Genomic DNA, 18,042 nt, shown 5'->3' with positions numbered 1-18,042 from the left:
AAAATCAGCCAACTAATCGATTATGAAAATAATCATTAGCTGCAGCCCTACTGTAAATACTGAATGATATCAGGTGGTGGCATAACATTGACTCCTTTGATTATTGAAATGTATACACAATTATCTGCCTGTGTATTGCTATTGTAGATATAGATTGCATTTTAGCACACACACACACACAAAGGATACACTGTAAACAAAACTTTCTGATATGGGACTGAATAAAGTCAAAGTGCTCGTCTGTATAATCATGTTCTTTTTCCAAAATACTGATGGCATCACACTGCAATACAAAACAAGGAAATAAATTAAACTAGACATAGCTGTGAAAATGTACAACTAACCATATACAGTATATTAAAGAAAAAAAAGAACAATATTATATGCAAGATCATCATTAAAGCTGAACCCCAGACAAACAATACTGTTCCAGCAAATAGCAAAAACAATGTTGATGCGGGATTTGAAATACATTTAAAGCGACCCTGTCACTACAGAATAAAAAGGCATCCTGTAAAAGAAGATGCATTAAACTTACCCTTCTGGGGAGCGATGTTTTAGATCTTCTTTTGAAGAGCCCCAGGCACATATGGTATGTGATATTTGCAGGTTTGTCAGATAACTGGTTCCCCATTGGGCGCTGCGGTTCCTCTTGCTGGCTGCCTAGTCACACTCAGACTGTACACTGTAAAGCTGTCCCATACATTGCACAATTTTCAGCTGAAATCTGAGCAGTGTGGGGCCCCCTCATTTGACAAAAGTTGACTTACCTAACAACTTTTGTTAAAAGAGCTGCTCTGAAAATTCTTGGCCAAACAGTGACTTTTGTTGGACCAGCTTAAAGTGACATTAAAGTCTCAGATTTTTTAACATAAACCAATACTGAAATGTGTGCCTTACTGTAATCCATGGTAGTTTGCCTTCTCTTTTCTGCTCTTCCTCTTATTGAGGGGAATTTATCAAAACTAGAGCAGACAAAATCCGGAGCAGCTGTGCATGGCAACCCTTTAAGCTTGTTTCATTTTGACAAACTGAGAATAGAAGCCGATTGGTTGCCATGGGCAGCTGCTCCAGATTTTGTCTGCTCTAGTTTTGATAAATTCGTCCCATAGGGTTTTACAGAACTGTCATCTTTAAGTTAGCATCGTAGTCCAGGTTATGGCCTTTGATCAAAGGCTGTGTCAGCCTTTTGAGAAGAAATGGAGATGAAGTAATTGTCAGGGGGAATACTGTTATCTTTTTGAGAGGTAATAGGGATCTACAAGTGGTACACTTGCACTTTCTCCTCATTCTACCTGTTTTTTGCAATAGTATAGAATTTGATACAGAAGATAGAGTGACCTTTTATGCTAACTAAAGCTCAAAATTTGTGTATACATTAGGGATGCACAGATACGGGATTTTCGGTATTGAGTACCAATACCGGCATCCCTAGGTAGCATGGGTCCTGCTTCCGGATTGGTCAGGAAGCCAGACTGCCCCGTACTGTCGCCAAGCAGCATAAAGCCAGCTTCCCAGCCAATGAAGAAGCCGGCTCCATGCTCCTTCGCGGCTCAGGGAGATTCCCTCTGACTGGCAGTTCTGGTATCGGAGTAAGCATCGGAGCATTTAGGCGAGTACGAGTACTCGCCCAAATGCTTAATATCGGCACCCATACCGATATCGTATTGATTACTGTAAAAAATTCAAGCACAAAAGCAAGCAGAAAGACTGTTGCTGAACCTATTTACTAGTACAAATTGCTGGCAATGAGCTGAAATAAGTCCTGCATGCTATATGAAACGGACCTTTGTGCAAACTACTACTACAGGAATGCCAAGGTTATGCGTTAGGGTGTCTTCTCCCAAGGGCAAAATCACACTGTCATCCCGATCCTCTTGTGTGGATGTAGCCCTCCTCTGCGGTGAGGCAGGGAATTCCTCTCCAGGCTCTACATATTCTTGGAAATTTCTAACCACTGAACAAAACACAAGTACAAAAAGGAGTCAGGACAAAATATCCAAATGCCACATAAATTAAAATTGGAGCTATCAGTGTCTTTACTAGTCTGCATGAATACATTTCTGACGTGTCACAATACCTTGTTATATTATTTTAAAAAGAAAAAAAGCACTCTAAGAGGAATTTATCGAACTGGAGCAGAAAAAAATCTGGAGCAGTTGCCCAAGGCAGCAAATCAACTTCTCTCCTCAGTTTGTTGAGGTAAGATTTGAAAAATAAAAGAGAAGCTGATTGGTTGCCTTGCACAGTTGCTCCAGATTTTGTCTGCTCCAGTTCTGATAAACTCCCCTCTGTATCTTTTATTATTAAAGTTGTGCCCTGCAAGAGAAGAGCCATTCTAACCTTGACCCGTGTCTCCTACCTCCCCTTCCATTTCCAGTGTTGCCACCTCCATCAGTGGTGTTCACCATTCAACAATGTCGGGAGAGTCAAAGTCCACAGTCACAGGTAGGTAGGACACATGAGGCAAGTAAAAGAGTACTCTTCTTCCAGGGAACCAATCTTTTTTACCCCGACAGGGTCACTTTAAAAAGCAGTTACCGAATTCCATTAAAATGACTGCCTACTGTAGGTACCAACTGGGAGCATGATGTCATTTGTCTGCTGCAAACAGGAGGAAGTATTTGCTTAGACTCCCCACAGCCCACAAAATAAAGCCTACTGGACCAAGACCAAGAGGACTGTGTGATATAAGAAAATATGACTAAAAACATGGCACAGTCCTTCTGAACAGAAATAAGACATACTATGATCTCCTTATGAGATAATAAATATCTGCGTGTTACACATGACTAAATATGCATGTATGCAACATGGAAAACGACATCAAACACTCAGGGGTCCATTAATAATGGGGAGTGGATATAGCTTCCCACTCTATGCTATACACTGCAAGGTTACTCTACACCACAAACTACATTATATGGCCCATTCATAAAATGCAGGCTGCAGTAGGTCATTTTTAACATAGCAAAGAGAAAACTGTGACTGGGGGAGACTAAGCACATTTGAACTGAGCTTCATACATGTGCAATTTTTTTTTTTCCCCCCATAAATGGACCCCCAAGTCTGCTTTACATAGTCAACTCTGACCCATGTGAAATGGGAGACTCTGTCTTCAGCAAAAGAGTTGCTTCCTGATGTCTAGCAAGCAACATGTTATAGTATGACTGCTCCCTTGTTATCATTTATCAATTAATGACTTCACCATCAGTGACATCACTGTCTACCGTTAAGAAGGGTCCCTGTGTGGTCCCCAAGAGTTGGCTTTGGAAGTACATTATGTGCCAGGCTTGATGATACTGTAAAGTAGGGTTGCACAGATACCAAGTACAGTACTCGGTACAAGTACATGCACCGATACTTTTGAGCTCCAAGACTAGACTAGAGAAAAATTAAAAAGTTAGGAGGCAGCGGTCATTTGTAAGGAGCACGCGGAGCTCCTGGGATTTGTACATCTCTGTTTTAATGTACGGTTTTGTTTTTATAAATATAGATAAAGGGATGCACAGATACCAGTTTTGCGAGTACGAGTACTGGTACTTGCCGAGTACTTACAAGTACGAGTACTGATACATATTTGTTTATTGTCATGTGACAGTTTTTGTAAAACAATACAGACTAATGATTTCAGGACAGTGGTGGAGTGCCAGAGCTAGGTCCCAGCTGCAACCGCTGCAGCCCTGGTAGTGCTCATGAAAATGCCAAGTATCGGCACTGGTACTCGAAAAGAATCTGTGCATCCCTACTGTAAAGCATTAGAGTCTGATACTAGAACACTGGTAACCTACTACAAGGTATAATGCAATTTTAAAGGCGCCAAAACAAAGTCATTAAGATAATCTTATTGCAGTGGTTACAAGGGAATCGCGTGTTCTTACTGTTGTATGAAAATCTGGATTTCAGCCATCTTTAACTACCAACTTAAATGTCTTGTGCAGACATACACTGTAAAGTAACTGCTATTTTTAAGTGAAGAACATCTAATTGAAAAAACACAGATTTCACTTACTTTTCTCTTCCATCTCCCTCATTTCTTCAGGTGGGATTTTTAGTTTATCCATGTGTTCACGGACAACACTGGCCCACTTCTGAAGTGAATCTAAGGCCAACCAAGGCCGCGACATATCTACCACCAACATAACTAATGAGTCCCTAACACTGCCGGCGTCCATGGCAAACTTTAGCAGGCCTTTGTGATAAAGATCACCATCCAAAATCCACACATTACATCTGGTTTGATCTACAATAAGAGAATTTGAATTACTATGTGTACACTGTGAACATGACAAGCCGACATACTAAAGGACCTCTATAGTAAAACCTGAACACAATACAGCAATGACAAACACATTGTAAAAATTAGGAAAGAGGCACATTTACAAAGCAGTGAATCTGACACCCGTCCACCATTCACAGCAGGATATTCTTCCAGGTGCAAGCATTTTAAATAACAATGATTAATTTAGCACCAGTGAAAGTTTGGCAAAAGTCACAATCGCTGCTTTATAAATATGCCCAAAAGTGAATTTCTAGATAAATGGGATAATGCAAATAATTGAAGTAGAAAGCAGCTTTCTTTTTTTTCTCCCCAGACATTATGTAAAAAGTATCTGTTCATCCTGCGAAAACCACCAGTTTAAAGTCCACTTCCTCTCTCAGGGTGACAACTGTGTATAACAAATAAAATTACATTACTATTTACTGTAGCCGTTTGTATTATAAATAGATATGCACAGATACTGGTTTTTCGGTATCGAGTACCGATGTTTTGCTTTCTGTACTTGCCGATACAGAGTACTGATAGCGGTGATTATGCTGGCATGTAGCCGGCTTCCCAGGCAATCAGGAAACGGGTAATGACATGCTGCCCGGCTTCCCGATTGGCAGGGAAGCTGGCTACCCGGGCAATCAGCATCGAGTCGGCTGTTCGGCCAATCAGGAAGCCAGGTCATTACTTGCCACCCGGCTTTCTGATTGCCAGAAAGCCATCTCCATGTTCCCTTACAGCACTGCTGGTCCGAGGAAATCTTCCCGTGAATGGAAGTTCCGGTATTGGCGAAGGTATTGGAGCATTTGGGCAAGTACAAGTACTCGCTTACACATATACATATATAGCCAACTTGGATCAATCATTTTAACAATAGTTTCCAAAATATAAGATCAATTCATGAACAGTAAAATGCCTTATGCTCAGTTAGTACAGGTAATAATTCTGTTACTAGATTCTTTGTTGCTCTTGTCCGTTATTGATCATCATCAGCACTACTTGCCATCTCTGTCTTCATCATGGACGTTAATATAAAGATACTCCATTCCTCTTCCTTTCTTGTACTCTTCTATTCCCTGCAACTTTCCTATTAAACTTGTCTTGCCAGCTCCATCCTCACCTGTAATTATTTGATATTTGACAACAAAGAAATAATAAAATTAATTGCACATTACATTTACCATCATGATGAAAGCTCTACTTGTTTAAATTGTAATGATCCTTATTATACCTATTACAGGCATGCTTAATTAGAGAGTGTATAAAAAACAGTATGTGAGGCAGAGAGAGGGGGTTTAAAGTATAGTTCCACTTTTGCAGTCATCTTTGAGAAAACCCCTCTATATGCTTTTTCTGTGTTCCTATTTACAGCATACCGAAAAAAGTAAAAAATAAATGTATGCATGTATGTATGTATGTATGTATGTATGTATGTATGTATATCTCACATTTTAGAATTTTAGATATTTATTTGGTGAAGGCCTTTGTGCAGATTTAGGGCTATTCTAAACAGTTTAAAAGCAAAAGTAGAAGGTCAACTTGAGGGACGTACTGAGCTTCCTCTACTTAGGAAACAGGGTTGTGGAATTCGTATCTCCCGACACCCGGGACATGTAGTTCCGGGCAAGTGCTTTTTTCACTGTTTTAGCCCTGGTGCGGACAAGTAGCAGGGCTGGTTTTCTTCTCTTAATTGCGTGACAGAGCGTGAAACGCGCAGAAAGTGGGGGGTGGGGACTGAGCGTGGAGCGCTGAGAGCGGGGACAGAGCGAGGGGCGTGGAGTAGTGACAGGTTCCGTCACCTCCCTCAGCCTCTGTCCTCGGCAGCCACTGCTCGTTCCGGTCACAGGAGTTCTAGCAACAGTGCCTGCTAGAACTCCTGTGTTGGAGGTGACAGGTTCAATAAAGAGTACCTGTCACCTCCAAATGTTATCATGGCCTTTGTGCAGATTTAGGGCTATTCTAAACAGTTTAAAAGCAAAAGTAGAAGGTCAACTTGAGGGACGTACTGAGCTTCCTCTACTTAGGAAACAGGGTTGTGGAATTCGTATCTCCCGACACCCGGGACATGTAGTTCCGGGCAAGTGCTTTTTTCACTGTTTTAGCCCTGGTGCGGACAAGTAGCAGGGCTGGTTTTCTTCTCTTAATTGCGTGACAGAGCGTGAAACGCGCAGAAAGTGGGGGGTGGGGACTGAGCGTGGAGCGCTGAGAGCGGGGACAGAGCGAGGGGCGTGGAGTAGTGACAGGTTCCGTCACCTCCCTCAGCCTCTGTCCTCGGCAGCCACTGCTCGTTCCGGTCACAGGAGTTCTAGCAACAGTGCCTGCTAGAACTCCTGTGTTGGAGGTGACAGGTTCAATAAAGAGTACCTGTCACCTCCAAATGTTATCACACAGGGGATTGTTAATCCCTGTGTGATAGCAATACAGTTACGTTTTTTTTTAATAGTTTAAAAAAAATGTAACAAATTATAATTAAAAATGTAACAAATAAAAAGGCCATAAAGTAAAAATAACAAAAACAAATGAAGTAAATAAAAATTGAAAAAATGAAAACCAGCCCCGCTGCCCCCCATCTGCATGCGAATAAACGTGCAGTATTTTCAACTGCGATCGCGTGCAACCGCACGGGCAGGGCGACATTGCAGCAGGAAAACGCGCAATCTGCCTGGCACGACTGGGGTGCCATTAGAAAATAATGGCACTGACAGCACAATCGGCAGTGGTGTGCAATCCGTGACTGCCTGGTCATCGTGCACGAAACCGAGCGGATGGCTGGGTGGTCACGGAATCGCACATCAACGCCGATCGTGCTGTCAGTGTCATTATTTTCTAAAGGCACCCCAGTCGTGCCAGGCAGATTGCGCGTTTACCTGCTGCAATGCCGCCCAGGCAATCCCACACGATCACGGTTGATTTCGTGAAAATAGGTACATCTACCTTTTTTTCAGCGATTGTCACGCAGATGTAACCCCATACATGCGGATGCAACCGCTGTATGCAAACTGCACACGATCGCACGTCCCGGGAATCCCCAAGTCTGCACCAAACCTGAAGGGTAAATTCACTTTCCCAAGTATTTTGGGAAAATGGAATTACCCGCACAAATCTCCCTCCCACTATACTTACCTTTTGGCGAATAGTCCTTCCCGCCCACCAGTACGGGTGTCCTATCTGTACCTGTTCCATGTATTCTGAATTTCGCTCGCAAATTGCAAGCACTCGTTGGTCAAAGCTGTCCCCTGACGGCACTGACCAATGAGTAGCGCTTCTTAGCACTGCTAAATACGGTTTTGGTTAAAATGATTTTTTTTTGTATCAGGACAAGTAGATTGTCATGAGGGACAAGTAGGTTCGGCCCCCCGCTTTAGTCCTTGGACAAGTAGTTTTTTCAAAAATTTCTACACCCCTGGCATACAATGCTTCCAAGTCTTTAACCCTTCGTTAGGGCAGACAATGTTCAAATCTAGTTAACATCTGATACTGAAATCTGCCATGACAGTACAGACATTAGAGTAAACATACCTACCAACAGCCCCCTTCTTAATAATACATAGGGAAGCTAGAATGGAATTTTATGCATGTATAAAGCTGATGAGGACAAAGCAAAAGGAGCGCCTCCGTAGTGTAAAATTGATTTATTAAGGACCAGCAGATTCTGATGAACAAGGTTTGTCCTCCGAAACGCGTCAACTGAAGGAGGGTCAGCGTGCAGATGGCTTCAGCTTAGTACCAGCACTTCCTTTACCTCACCCCATTTTCGTGTATTCTTCTTGATGGTCTCCTTATTATATTGCTTTCTGCTCTTTTATACCAGCTGGTTTGTAAGTACCTTTTCAGCTGTGTGTTTTATCCTCAATAAATCAATTTTACACTATGGAGGCGCTCCTTTTCCTTTGTCCTCATCAGATTTTCGGTTTCCATTGACTGTGAGGAGCTGCCCCCCTGTATATACTTTTGGAAGACCATTTTCAGGAGCAGTTATTGTGTTTTGGCACTTAAAAACGTAAGAAGCAATTTTTATTAAATTACGCTATGTGAATGAGAACGTGTAACAAATACAGTAGGCATTATACCAATATAGCTGCAAAATTGGAAATACACTTCAACTGACTGTGACCAGGGACATTTTAAATATACTGGTCAATACTGCCTAATCCATTTGTCTCCAGAGAAAGGTCTTGAGCCAGTCACAAAAGTATCTTCTTACAATGATTTCTGCATTTGTACCAATTAATAAAAAGTAGTTTTGAGTAACAAAAAGCTGCAAGATAACTTCCAGGGTAACTGTGATCAGATCAGATTTTCAAGTTTTGCCATGCACTGGTTTACTCAACAATCACTTAACTTCTTAACACCAAAATGATTTTACCACCCTTTTTAGAACATATGAAGCCTTCATTTAATATTTAATATACAAACAACAGACATGGACAAAATTTGTTGGTACCCTTCCACAAAAATACCGTATTTTTCGCTCCATAAGATGCACTTTTTCCCCCCCAAAAGGATGGGGAAAATGTGCCTGCGTCTTATGGATCAAATACCTATCGGCAGACGCCCGGGACACGCAGTTTCGGCTGCCGGGCGAGTAGTTTTTTTGTACATTCAGCCCTGCCCCTGACAAGCAGAGCTGAATGTACAGTGGGAGCCGCTGCTCGTTTAATATAAGTGATCCAGTTAGATCACTTGTATTAAATCTACTAGACATGTGCGATTCGTTTCGTTCCGAATCGAAATTCGGACGAATTTTCGGAAATTCGGACATTCGGATGTATCCGAATTCCGAATTACAGACATAACGAATGCAAACGAATCCGAATTTCCATTTCCGAAATTCGGTAGCGTTAGTACGAACGTTCGGTTCGTTTTCTGTTCGTATTCGTTTCTTATTCGTTTCGTTCGTTGGAGCAAAGTGACATTAGAGAAGGAGAAAAATATTTTTTCCCCCTCAAATGTCATTTTGCTGCAAACGAACGACCGAAACGAATAAGAACAGAAAACGAAACGAACGTTCATACTAACGCTACCGAATTTCGCCCGAATCCGAATTGACTTTCACACACGAATCCTGAAAAACGAAATAACACAAATCCGAATTTAAAACGAAACTAGACATGGACAAAATTTGTTGGTACCCTTCCACAAAAATACCGTATTTTTCGCTCCATAAGATGCACTTTTTCCCCCCCAAAAGGATGGGGAAAATGTGCCTGCGTCTTATGGATCAAATACCTATCGGCAGACGCCCGGGACACGCAGTTTCGGCTGCCGGGCGAGTAGTTTTTTTGTACATTCAGCCCTGCCCCTGACAAGCAGAGCTGAATGTACAGTGGGAGCCGCTGCTCGTTTAATATAAGTGATCCAGTTAGATCACTTGTATTAAATCTACTAGACATGTGCGATTCGTTTCGTTCCGAATCGAAATTCGGACGAATTTTCGGAAATTCGGACATTCGGATGTATCCGAATTCCGAATTACAGACATAACGAATGCAAACGAATCCGAATTTCCATTTCCGAAATTCGGTAGCGTTAGTACGAACGTTCGGTTCGTTTTCTGTTCGTATTCGTTTCTTATTCGTTTCGTTCGTTGGAGCAAAGTGACATTAGAGAAGGAGAAAAATATTTTTTCCCCCTCAAATGTCATTTTGCTGCAAACGAACGACCGAAACGAATAAGAACAGAAAACGAAACGAACGTTCATACTAACGCTACCGAATTTCGCCCGAATCCGAATTGACTTTCACACACGAATCCTGAAAAACGAAATAACACAAATCCGAATTTAAAACGAAACGAAACTAAACGAATTTTTTGGCAGTGCACATGTCTACTGTCTACAGATTGCATGCTTCAGCTCTTTCCATGGATGTTTAATATGATTCAGATCAAGGCTCATACAAAGCCACTTCAGGATAGTCCAAAATGTTACCGCTACAGCCCATCTATTCAAACTTGAACTAAACGACAGCCGTGAAATTATTATTCTACCTGTGGCGTACGCAGCAATGTGTAATATATTATCAGCATTTATGTACATAGGTGTGTCTCTTTCTGTTGATGTGTGTACACGTGTAGTCAGGGGGGCTCTTAATTTCCCTTTCCTTTTTTTATCTGTATTACTTCAACATTTCTCTTCTATTTATTACTATTACAAGCGGGGGTTTAATAAAGCCTCCAAATTGATAGTAGTGACAGGTCCACTTTATGAAGCCATCAGGGGTTGGGCTAGTGTCAGAGGGACCCCCGATTTCCCTCTTTACTATCTCAAGCAGATTGAGGACAAAGAGCCCTGATTTCTTTTTGCACCCAACATCATGTGGGGCAAGCTCTACCCCACATCCCATAGCCAAGCATGCTTATGGGAAGAACCAATTGGTCCCCAATTCCTGCTTCATATTACAAACAAGCACACTCGACCACTGTGAACGTGAATGTTCTTAGCATGATCTAATGTCTGCAGGCCCCCTAAAGGCAATGTAAGGGATGTAGTATACTTGTGAAAGGGGTAAAACCTCCTAATTTATACAAAAGACAGTAATGAAAACCTTGCAAGTATTCTAACCACTTAGAAACACTTAAATAACTCCCCATTTGTTGCCCAAAGAAACACACAAAGTAACAGAAAGCCACCTAGGGCTCACAAACCACAGGTTCAGAGTTACTACTACAGAGCATCGCTAGCTGGTCTGGCCTTCAACCAAGCCTCAAAATCTCCGATTATGTAGCCTTCCATTAACCCAAAGAAATAAAAGTTTTAAGCACATGTGAAGAACATGAAAAAACTTGGAGAATATCAGACTACCTATGACCAGACCCGGGGTCTGAGAAAAACAGCAGTTTAAACCCCCTACAACCGATTGATTGAAGGGTAGATGAACTTCACCACAGTTTCTAAGGCTCTGTTCACACCTAGGCGTATTGAATATGCGCGTTTGTGGCACGTTTCGTGACACGCGATTTGCGGTAAAAAAAACGTGCGACAAACGCGCGTTTCCGAGGGCTACTTAGCTGTATCCCAATGGAAACGCCCGACAAAAACGCCGCAAAGAAGATCATGTACCTTTTCAGGCGTAGGCCGTTTTGTAGCGCGTTCAGACGGGCTGAAATACGGCAAGGTGTGAACCATACCCATAGAAAAACAATGGGATTTTCATGTTTGAGCGTTTTGTAGAGCGTTCGTAGAGCGTTGAATGCGCTACAAAACGTACAGGTGTGAACCGGGCCTAAAGCTTCTCCTGATGAGCTTCAAATAAGTAAAGTTTGTGAAGGACACTTGTGATGTAATGAGATATATACAAAGGCTACAACACAGCTGTTCTCCATCTTACAATGCTGGCTGCACAGTTGTGTATGGCTTCAATATTGTCTGTGTCATAGACCACAAACAAGTATGCAGCAAGCAATGGCATAAATTGCTCTGCATCAGCAACCCAGAAAGTACTGAATTCTACAGATCAGTATAACAGCCAGGGAAGTAGCATTGTCAGAAGCATGATCAGAAATAACATCCTAAATATTCTCACAACAAGGGGTTCCATCAATCCATTCCTTAATACACAATGGAAAAAACATTGTTTACATTGTAAACATAAAAAATTGGAATAAAGCACATAGAATGTATTTATTTTTTACCTACCAAGCACCAGCACGTTCTTTCCAGAGGGTAACTTAGAGCGAGACCGAGTAGAAACTTCACTCAATATGGAGGACCTATAGAAATAGAAAGACATATTAGCAGGGTTATGTGATCTTTACATTTGATAACTTACAGAAAATCCTAACGTGAACCTATCTTCAGATATGTTTTTCACATGTATGCATACCAAGTAATATTGAAGTGTAACACATAGGTGCATTTATTCCCTCCCATAGAGCTCACAGCACTTCCCCTGATGCCTTGATCTGCTTTTTTTCTCAAGAAGGACGGCGCCATCTTTGTTGAGGCATTATTCACGTCACCTTCTATTATCTGGACTGATATGTTGGCTTACAGATGGAAAAGACATGCAATTTTGGTGTCTGTAGTTCATGTCTATGTTCACAAATGTCTGACACATATCTAGCATTGATAACGACTTCAGTCTAATAACATGTTTACATTCCCCTTCCTTCAGCCCAGATGCAATGATGAATCAAAGTATTAATTGTTCATAGGCCTGCCCCTGTAATAAGCAGCACTGACAGTCCTCCTGCACTGACAACCATTTCCCCAGTCCAATCATTTTAATCATTATTGAAGGTAGAAAGTACAAGTTAGAGTCAAAAATCCTACAGGAAAGTGACCGGACAGAAAATGGTTTGAGAGTATGACAATTATTGTGACTTCTATATGACGGAACAATTCAGAACAAACTGTTCTTATCAGAAGACATGTATACATGCTCCTTTTTCCTGGCAGGGAATATCAGAGCTGGACAGATCCCAGAAGCCAGGGAGCCATAGCTTCAGCTGGTGCCCAACATTTGAGGTTTTCTATAGTTGTTTTCGATGGACTTGGCTCCTAAGCAAAAATCCTGCCGGCTTCTGGATTGGACACACTGGCTCCTAAATTCCATATTAATTTGTCCACGCTAAAGACCTTCTACAGAGCATGACCTTTGTCAAGCTGGGTGGTGCCAACAGACCGAATTTCAGCGGATTTAGCAGCAGAGCCCAAAATTCAGTGCCTGCATGGTGAGCTTCCAGCTAGCACCGTACATGTATAATAAATATGAATGATTTGGCTGTTTGGCATTTGTGCAGAGGACAAACAAAACCACACACTGACCAATTACAAATGTAAATGCAGTCATCCTACAACTGCTTCTTTTATACCACTCAAAGAATATTTGACAGTCTAAAAAAGCCACATGTTTTCTGTATATGAGAAAAAGGTTTTCAAATTAGATTTAAAAAAAAACACAAAACTATAATGTTGGATTTCCCACCACTTTCTTTCCCAGTCATAATGGTCACCAGAACAAACAGAGGCCGAATCTGCCTGGGAGGGACATAAGACATTAAAAGGGAACTATGGCCAACTATTTTTCCATATAGTTGTCTTTTGCGACACAGGAATATACTTACTAATGTACCCGGGACCCAAACTCAATATATAGCAGGCTACTGTCCACTATACACTGACACTGCAGAGCTCGCTGCAGCCGGGAACGATCCTGACAATATTATCAGGATCCACCCCGCTGCCTGATTGACATCTGGCTCTGCCTCTCTAGAGCCAGCTGTGTCCAGCCCCTCCCATGTGTGTGCCTCCAATGAGTGCTGGAGGAACAGAGAGGGGAGGGAGAATCCCTGCGGGGAGCGGTGACCGACAGTACCTGTTCTCCGCAGGGAGAAGCCATGAGCTGAGCGATCAATGGTCTGCAATTGCTCAGTTATCGAGTTATTGAGCTGGCAAGTGACAGCTGCAGTGTCACACTCACACGCCGGCTCAAACTATTGGGAAGAGTACATTTTACTCTCCCAATAGTTCTCCTTTAAAAAATCCTAACACAGGGTTCTGATCCTCTTTCCTATACTACCCAAAGTGATAGTTCTGCCACTGAAGCCAAGCTGCAGAGGGACTACAAATATCAGCAATACATTATACAACAATGTAGACTACCACCAGCTATAGAGGAATACAAATCCCAGCAATACATTATACAGCAATGCAGAATAATATCATCAGCTAGAGAGGACTACAAAATCCCAGCAATGCAATATACATCAATGCAGAATATTATGAAGCTACATACTCTGTGCTGCTTTGGGGTGCTGGCCTGATGTCTACAGCAGGATATTTAAGGTGGCTGTGCGGAGTCTATGGTGGGCTCTCAGGTGGGGGGTGAGGACTCTCAGGTGGCTGGGGGTTTCTATGCTGGGCTTTGCAGGTTCTGTGGTGGGCTGCGCGAGGTCTTAGGAGGACCAGTATCGGGCCATTTTCACATGTATGAGTACTCGTGGAAATGCCCAGTATAGGCACCGATACTGGTATATCCCTACTTTACTATACCATGGCGATAGAAACACACCAGAATGTATGTTCTACCGCCAGAGGCAGCTGTGTACAGAAGTCCTAGTTGAGCTCTTGAAGACATCTGTATGTACATGAAAGCATCTCCAGCTGCCCGCTTTTCAGTTGGATTATCAACTTGGTACGTTTGGGGCCCATTAACATTATTCTTTCGCACTGAACTAAGTATTTTAACTCCAACCAATACCCATTAATCCTGCCAGAAAACCAGCGAACGCCTAACTTCCTTCCTGAGCTGACAACACATTGCCTCTGCTGCCCAGAAAACCCAAGCAGTGTTATCAGCCCTGCCTGAGTTCTACTATGCTGGACTACAGGACACTCCTCCTTATGTTATAGTGATGAGAAGAGGACCACATTTCCTGTAGTCCAGCAGGGAAGAGCTCAGACAAGCCTGATAACACTGTTTGGGATTTCAGTGCAGCAGAGACAGCACTGTTAGATCATACAAGGAGTCAATGGATTTCGGGCAGATCACCAGGTATTTTCAAGAGACAAAACACAAGGAAAAAACGCATGTATTCCAGAGATGTACTAAATGTGTGACTTTTATTTCACCCATACATACACTGAAGACAGGTATACACTAAAACTGTGAATGTCAATCAAACTGACAAGAACAAGATTTTAGGGCTCTCACATATAAGTTTCTATCGCACGGGTAGGCAACCTCCAGCTGTGGTGAAACTACATATTCCATCATTCCTCTGCCACCAATAGTCATGCCTGTGGCAGTCAGATTTCTCCAATGCCTAGTGGGACTTGTAGTTCCACAAAGGTTGGAGTGTTGAGGTTGTCTACCCCTGCTCTACTGAAACTGGAATGTTCACAGGTTAATAAACATTATCAATTTACCATGACTGAACATGTAATCAAAAAGAAAAATGACAGTTTCCCCATTGCCTGAAAACACATCGGTCAGTACATAGTATAATTGATTCAGCTCTGTTAAATATACCATTGAACACATTTTGTGATAAATATAAAAAAAAAACTGCTGTTTGTCTACCCCGAAATCTCATGAGTTGATGACTCTTTGCCTTTGTAGACTGTTATCTAGTTATCTCTGTGGACTGCAAAACACCTCCTCTATCGTGATTTAGTCCTAACACAATCACTGCCTCAGAGTGACAATGCAGCTCCTTCTAGATACAGTACGGTTGTCACCCTAGTTCCTGGTAGGATCACCAGGTTAAAAGAAAAAAAGCCATCTCATCTAAGGATTGGTAAGCTGCAATACATTAACAGGGTTATTCACAAAAGGGTGAAGAGTTTGGAGAATGCATGAGACGTGAACAATCTAGGACAACATGGCTGAACTGGAAACATTCTCCAATTCAGCTCACTTTCCAGTTCAGCCATGTTGTCCTAGATTGTCCACTTCTCCTGCCTTCTCCAAACTCTTCACTCTTTTTGTGAATATCCCTCTCAATGTTTGGTCTTGGCTTTAGACACGCTTTAGGGCTCGTTCACACCAACTCTATGCACGTATGCAAGAGTACATAGAACACAATGGTTTCCTGTGCAGATGTGCGTTGCAGTGAGTTACATTAAAATGTAGCATGTATAAATTTTAACACAATGTATTGTATATAAAACGCATGCAAACACAGAGCAACTGCAGGAAATACAATTTTTTTTACATTTTGACCCTTCCAGGAAATAGGACCTAAAAATGCTCAACAACAGATGACATTAAAACATCTGCCAACGTGTATAAATATGCAACGTGAATTGCACAGAAACATGCAATTCAATGCATTGCAGTGAGTTTTTGTGTGCGTTATGGTGCAAAATGGCCCCTAGCACGTAAAAAAAAAAGATGCCTGTGGGTCTGCCCCTTATCTGCACATTGTCATTTATTCTAAGCAATAGAAGCTCCCTATAGGCTCCTATGGATAATCCTACTCCAAAAAAGGGGCCACTAGAAAGGTAAAGCATATTCTTTAAATATTATTTTCAGTTATGCTGTGTGGGACACAAGCATATAGTGTAGGTTTTCTTTAACAGAAGCGCAATAGTGGACATAGACTTTAATAAATTGGACCCAGCGATCACACAGAGACCTGCACAGGCCCCTCCATTGATCACAAACATAGGAAGCCCCGCCCATCTGTCACAGGGCACATGGGGCCTGCACCTTCCACGAGCCTGCGCACCTGTAAAATCTGACAGGTAGAGCGCGTTCCCGTTTTTTACCAGGTACCTGGCCACGCCCACACACGGGAAAAGCGCGTTCCTGACCCCTAAAAGCGTCTATACGTTCCCCCTGCCAGGTACAGCGCAGCCCTGACTTGTACCGGCTGTCTGTTTAACCCTTGTGCCGGTGGCAGCGTGCAAGAGAACTGTACAAGCAATTAGAATGGCAGCCTGCCAAGAACAGGAAGGGTTAAGCAGACAGACTCCACCGGCCCCCTCCCCCTCAATGAAACATGTCACACGAGCTCGGCATATAACGGTCTCGGGACGGCGGATGAATGAACACGAGGGTCACCCCGGCCTCCATGTCTATTAGTCACCATGCACAATAGCAGCTACTGACCAGAGGTTCTGCCCATCCTCATCCTCGCTGGCCGCCGCCCCGCTGTGGCTGTTCCCATAGCCAGCGTTGAAGCTGGAGGATGGAGACGAGTAAGAGGCGGCTCTCCCCGCTGCCATCCTAGCGCTCCTTTCCTATGACAGCTGCGTGTGTGTGGATATTGGGAGAGCTAGTCTGTGGAACACCCCCCTCCAGGTTTTGGTCCCGACCACCCTTCCGCTGAATAGATAAGGCGCGGTCCCCGGGAAGAAGAACCAGGAGCCCTATGGAGGGGAGGAGGCAAGCGGGAGACGGGAGCACGGGGCGGGGCTGGGACGCAAGGCATGGCGGAGATGACGTTGTGACTCCGCCCACTCAGTGTGACTGCTGGATGCTGAATCACCGGCGTTCACACTGCGCTCAGGCTTGTGATGTAGAAGGGACGGTCATTGTTAAAGACAACCTTCTACTGCTAACTCTGTGCCAACCCAAATACATATAGACAGCTAGCATGCAAATTCATACTGCTGCCGGTTGGTCTATAGTTTTCCCACAACAAACACCAGGTGCTCATTGCTGCTTTGTGGGTGAGGACACATCCAGTGTATGTTACATGAAGCCTTTTACTGTGGTAAGGCCTTGTTCACACCATATCCAGAGCAGTTTGTTCCCGGACCAAAAAAGCATCTCAAGGTATCACCAGGGCCGATTAAGAACATCACGGGCCTGGTGCTGAGGATTTTATTGGGCCTTTTTATGGAAATGACGACTGTCACCGGGGGCCTTCTTCCATCTGTCCAGGCATGGTGCTATTCTGCATTGCTGTATAATATTATACAGCAATGCAGAATAGCACCAGCTATGTAGAACTACAAGTCCCAGCAGTACATTATAATGTGAATAATAATAATAACAGCAGCTTCTTGCGTTCCTCAGCGGGCAGCATGAGGCAGCTGCATGTGGTGGGCCCTCTTCTTTCTCTCTGGGCTCCCCCCAACTGGCCGAGCACCAGGGCCTGGTCACAAATGCGACCGCTGCAACCCTGGTAATTTTGCCTGCTTTTAGTATGGGGCATTTTCACAAGTACATGTGAAAAAACCCAGTATTGGCACTGGTGCATCCCAACTTAATAATATAATGTATTGCTGGGACTTGTAGTCCTGCATAGTTGGTGCTATTCTGCATTGCTGTATAATCATTATACAGCAATGCAGAATACCACCAGCTATGCAGGACTAC

General features: G+C 43.0%; 1 protein-coding gene across 3 annotated transcripts in view; it reads right to left on the bottom strand.

The window, feature by feature from the left end:
* The window catches only part of DYNC1LI1 (dynein cytoplasmic 1 light intermediate chain 1), a 29,394-nt gene extending 12,236 nt beyond the window's left edge, over positions 1-17,158 (bottom strand). For 2 of the 3 annotated variants that reach the window (XM_018566966.1, XM_018566965.1), the window contains exons 1-6: positions 16,828-17,157; positions 11,907-11,980; positions 5,274-5,390; positions 4,013-4,243; positions 1,788-1,957; positions 190-283 (exon numbers count right to left, since the gene is read on the bottom strand). In XM_018566966.1, the coding sequence (XP_018422468.1) occupies positions 190-283; positions 1,788-1,957; positions 4,013-4,243; positions 5,274-5,390; positions 11,907-11,980; positions 16,828-16,943 (802 nt within the window). In that variant the 5' untranslated portion in view covers positions 16,944-17,157. Of the gene's footprint in view, positions 1-189; positions 284-1,787; positions 1,958-4,012; positions 4,244-5,273; positions 5,391-11,906; positions 11,981-16,827 lie in introns of all 3 variants that reach the window. The other variant, XM_018566967.1, reaches the window with a different exon arrangement.
* Between the last annotated feature and the right edge of the window lie 884 nt (positions 17,159-18,042).

The sequence above is a fragment of the Nanorana parkeri genome, unplaced genomic scaffold (genome assembly GCF_000935625.1).
Source record: "Nanorana parkeri isolate BGI_ZX_2015 unplaced genomic scaffold, ASM93562v1 scaffold993, whole genome shotgun sequence".
NCBI classification, from domain to species: domain Eukaryota; kingdom Metazoa; phylum Chordata; class Amphibia; order Anura; family Dicroglossidae; genus Nanorana; species Nanorana parkeri.
The sequence above is the reverse complement of the archived record's forward strand: the minus strand, read 5'-3'. Positions and strand labels throughout refer to the sequence as shown.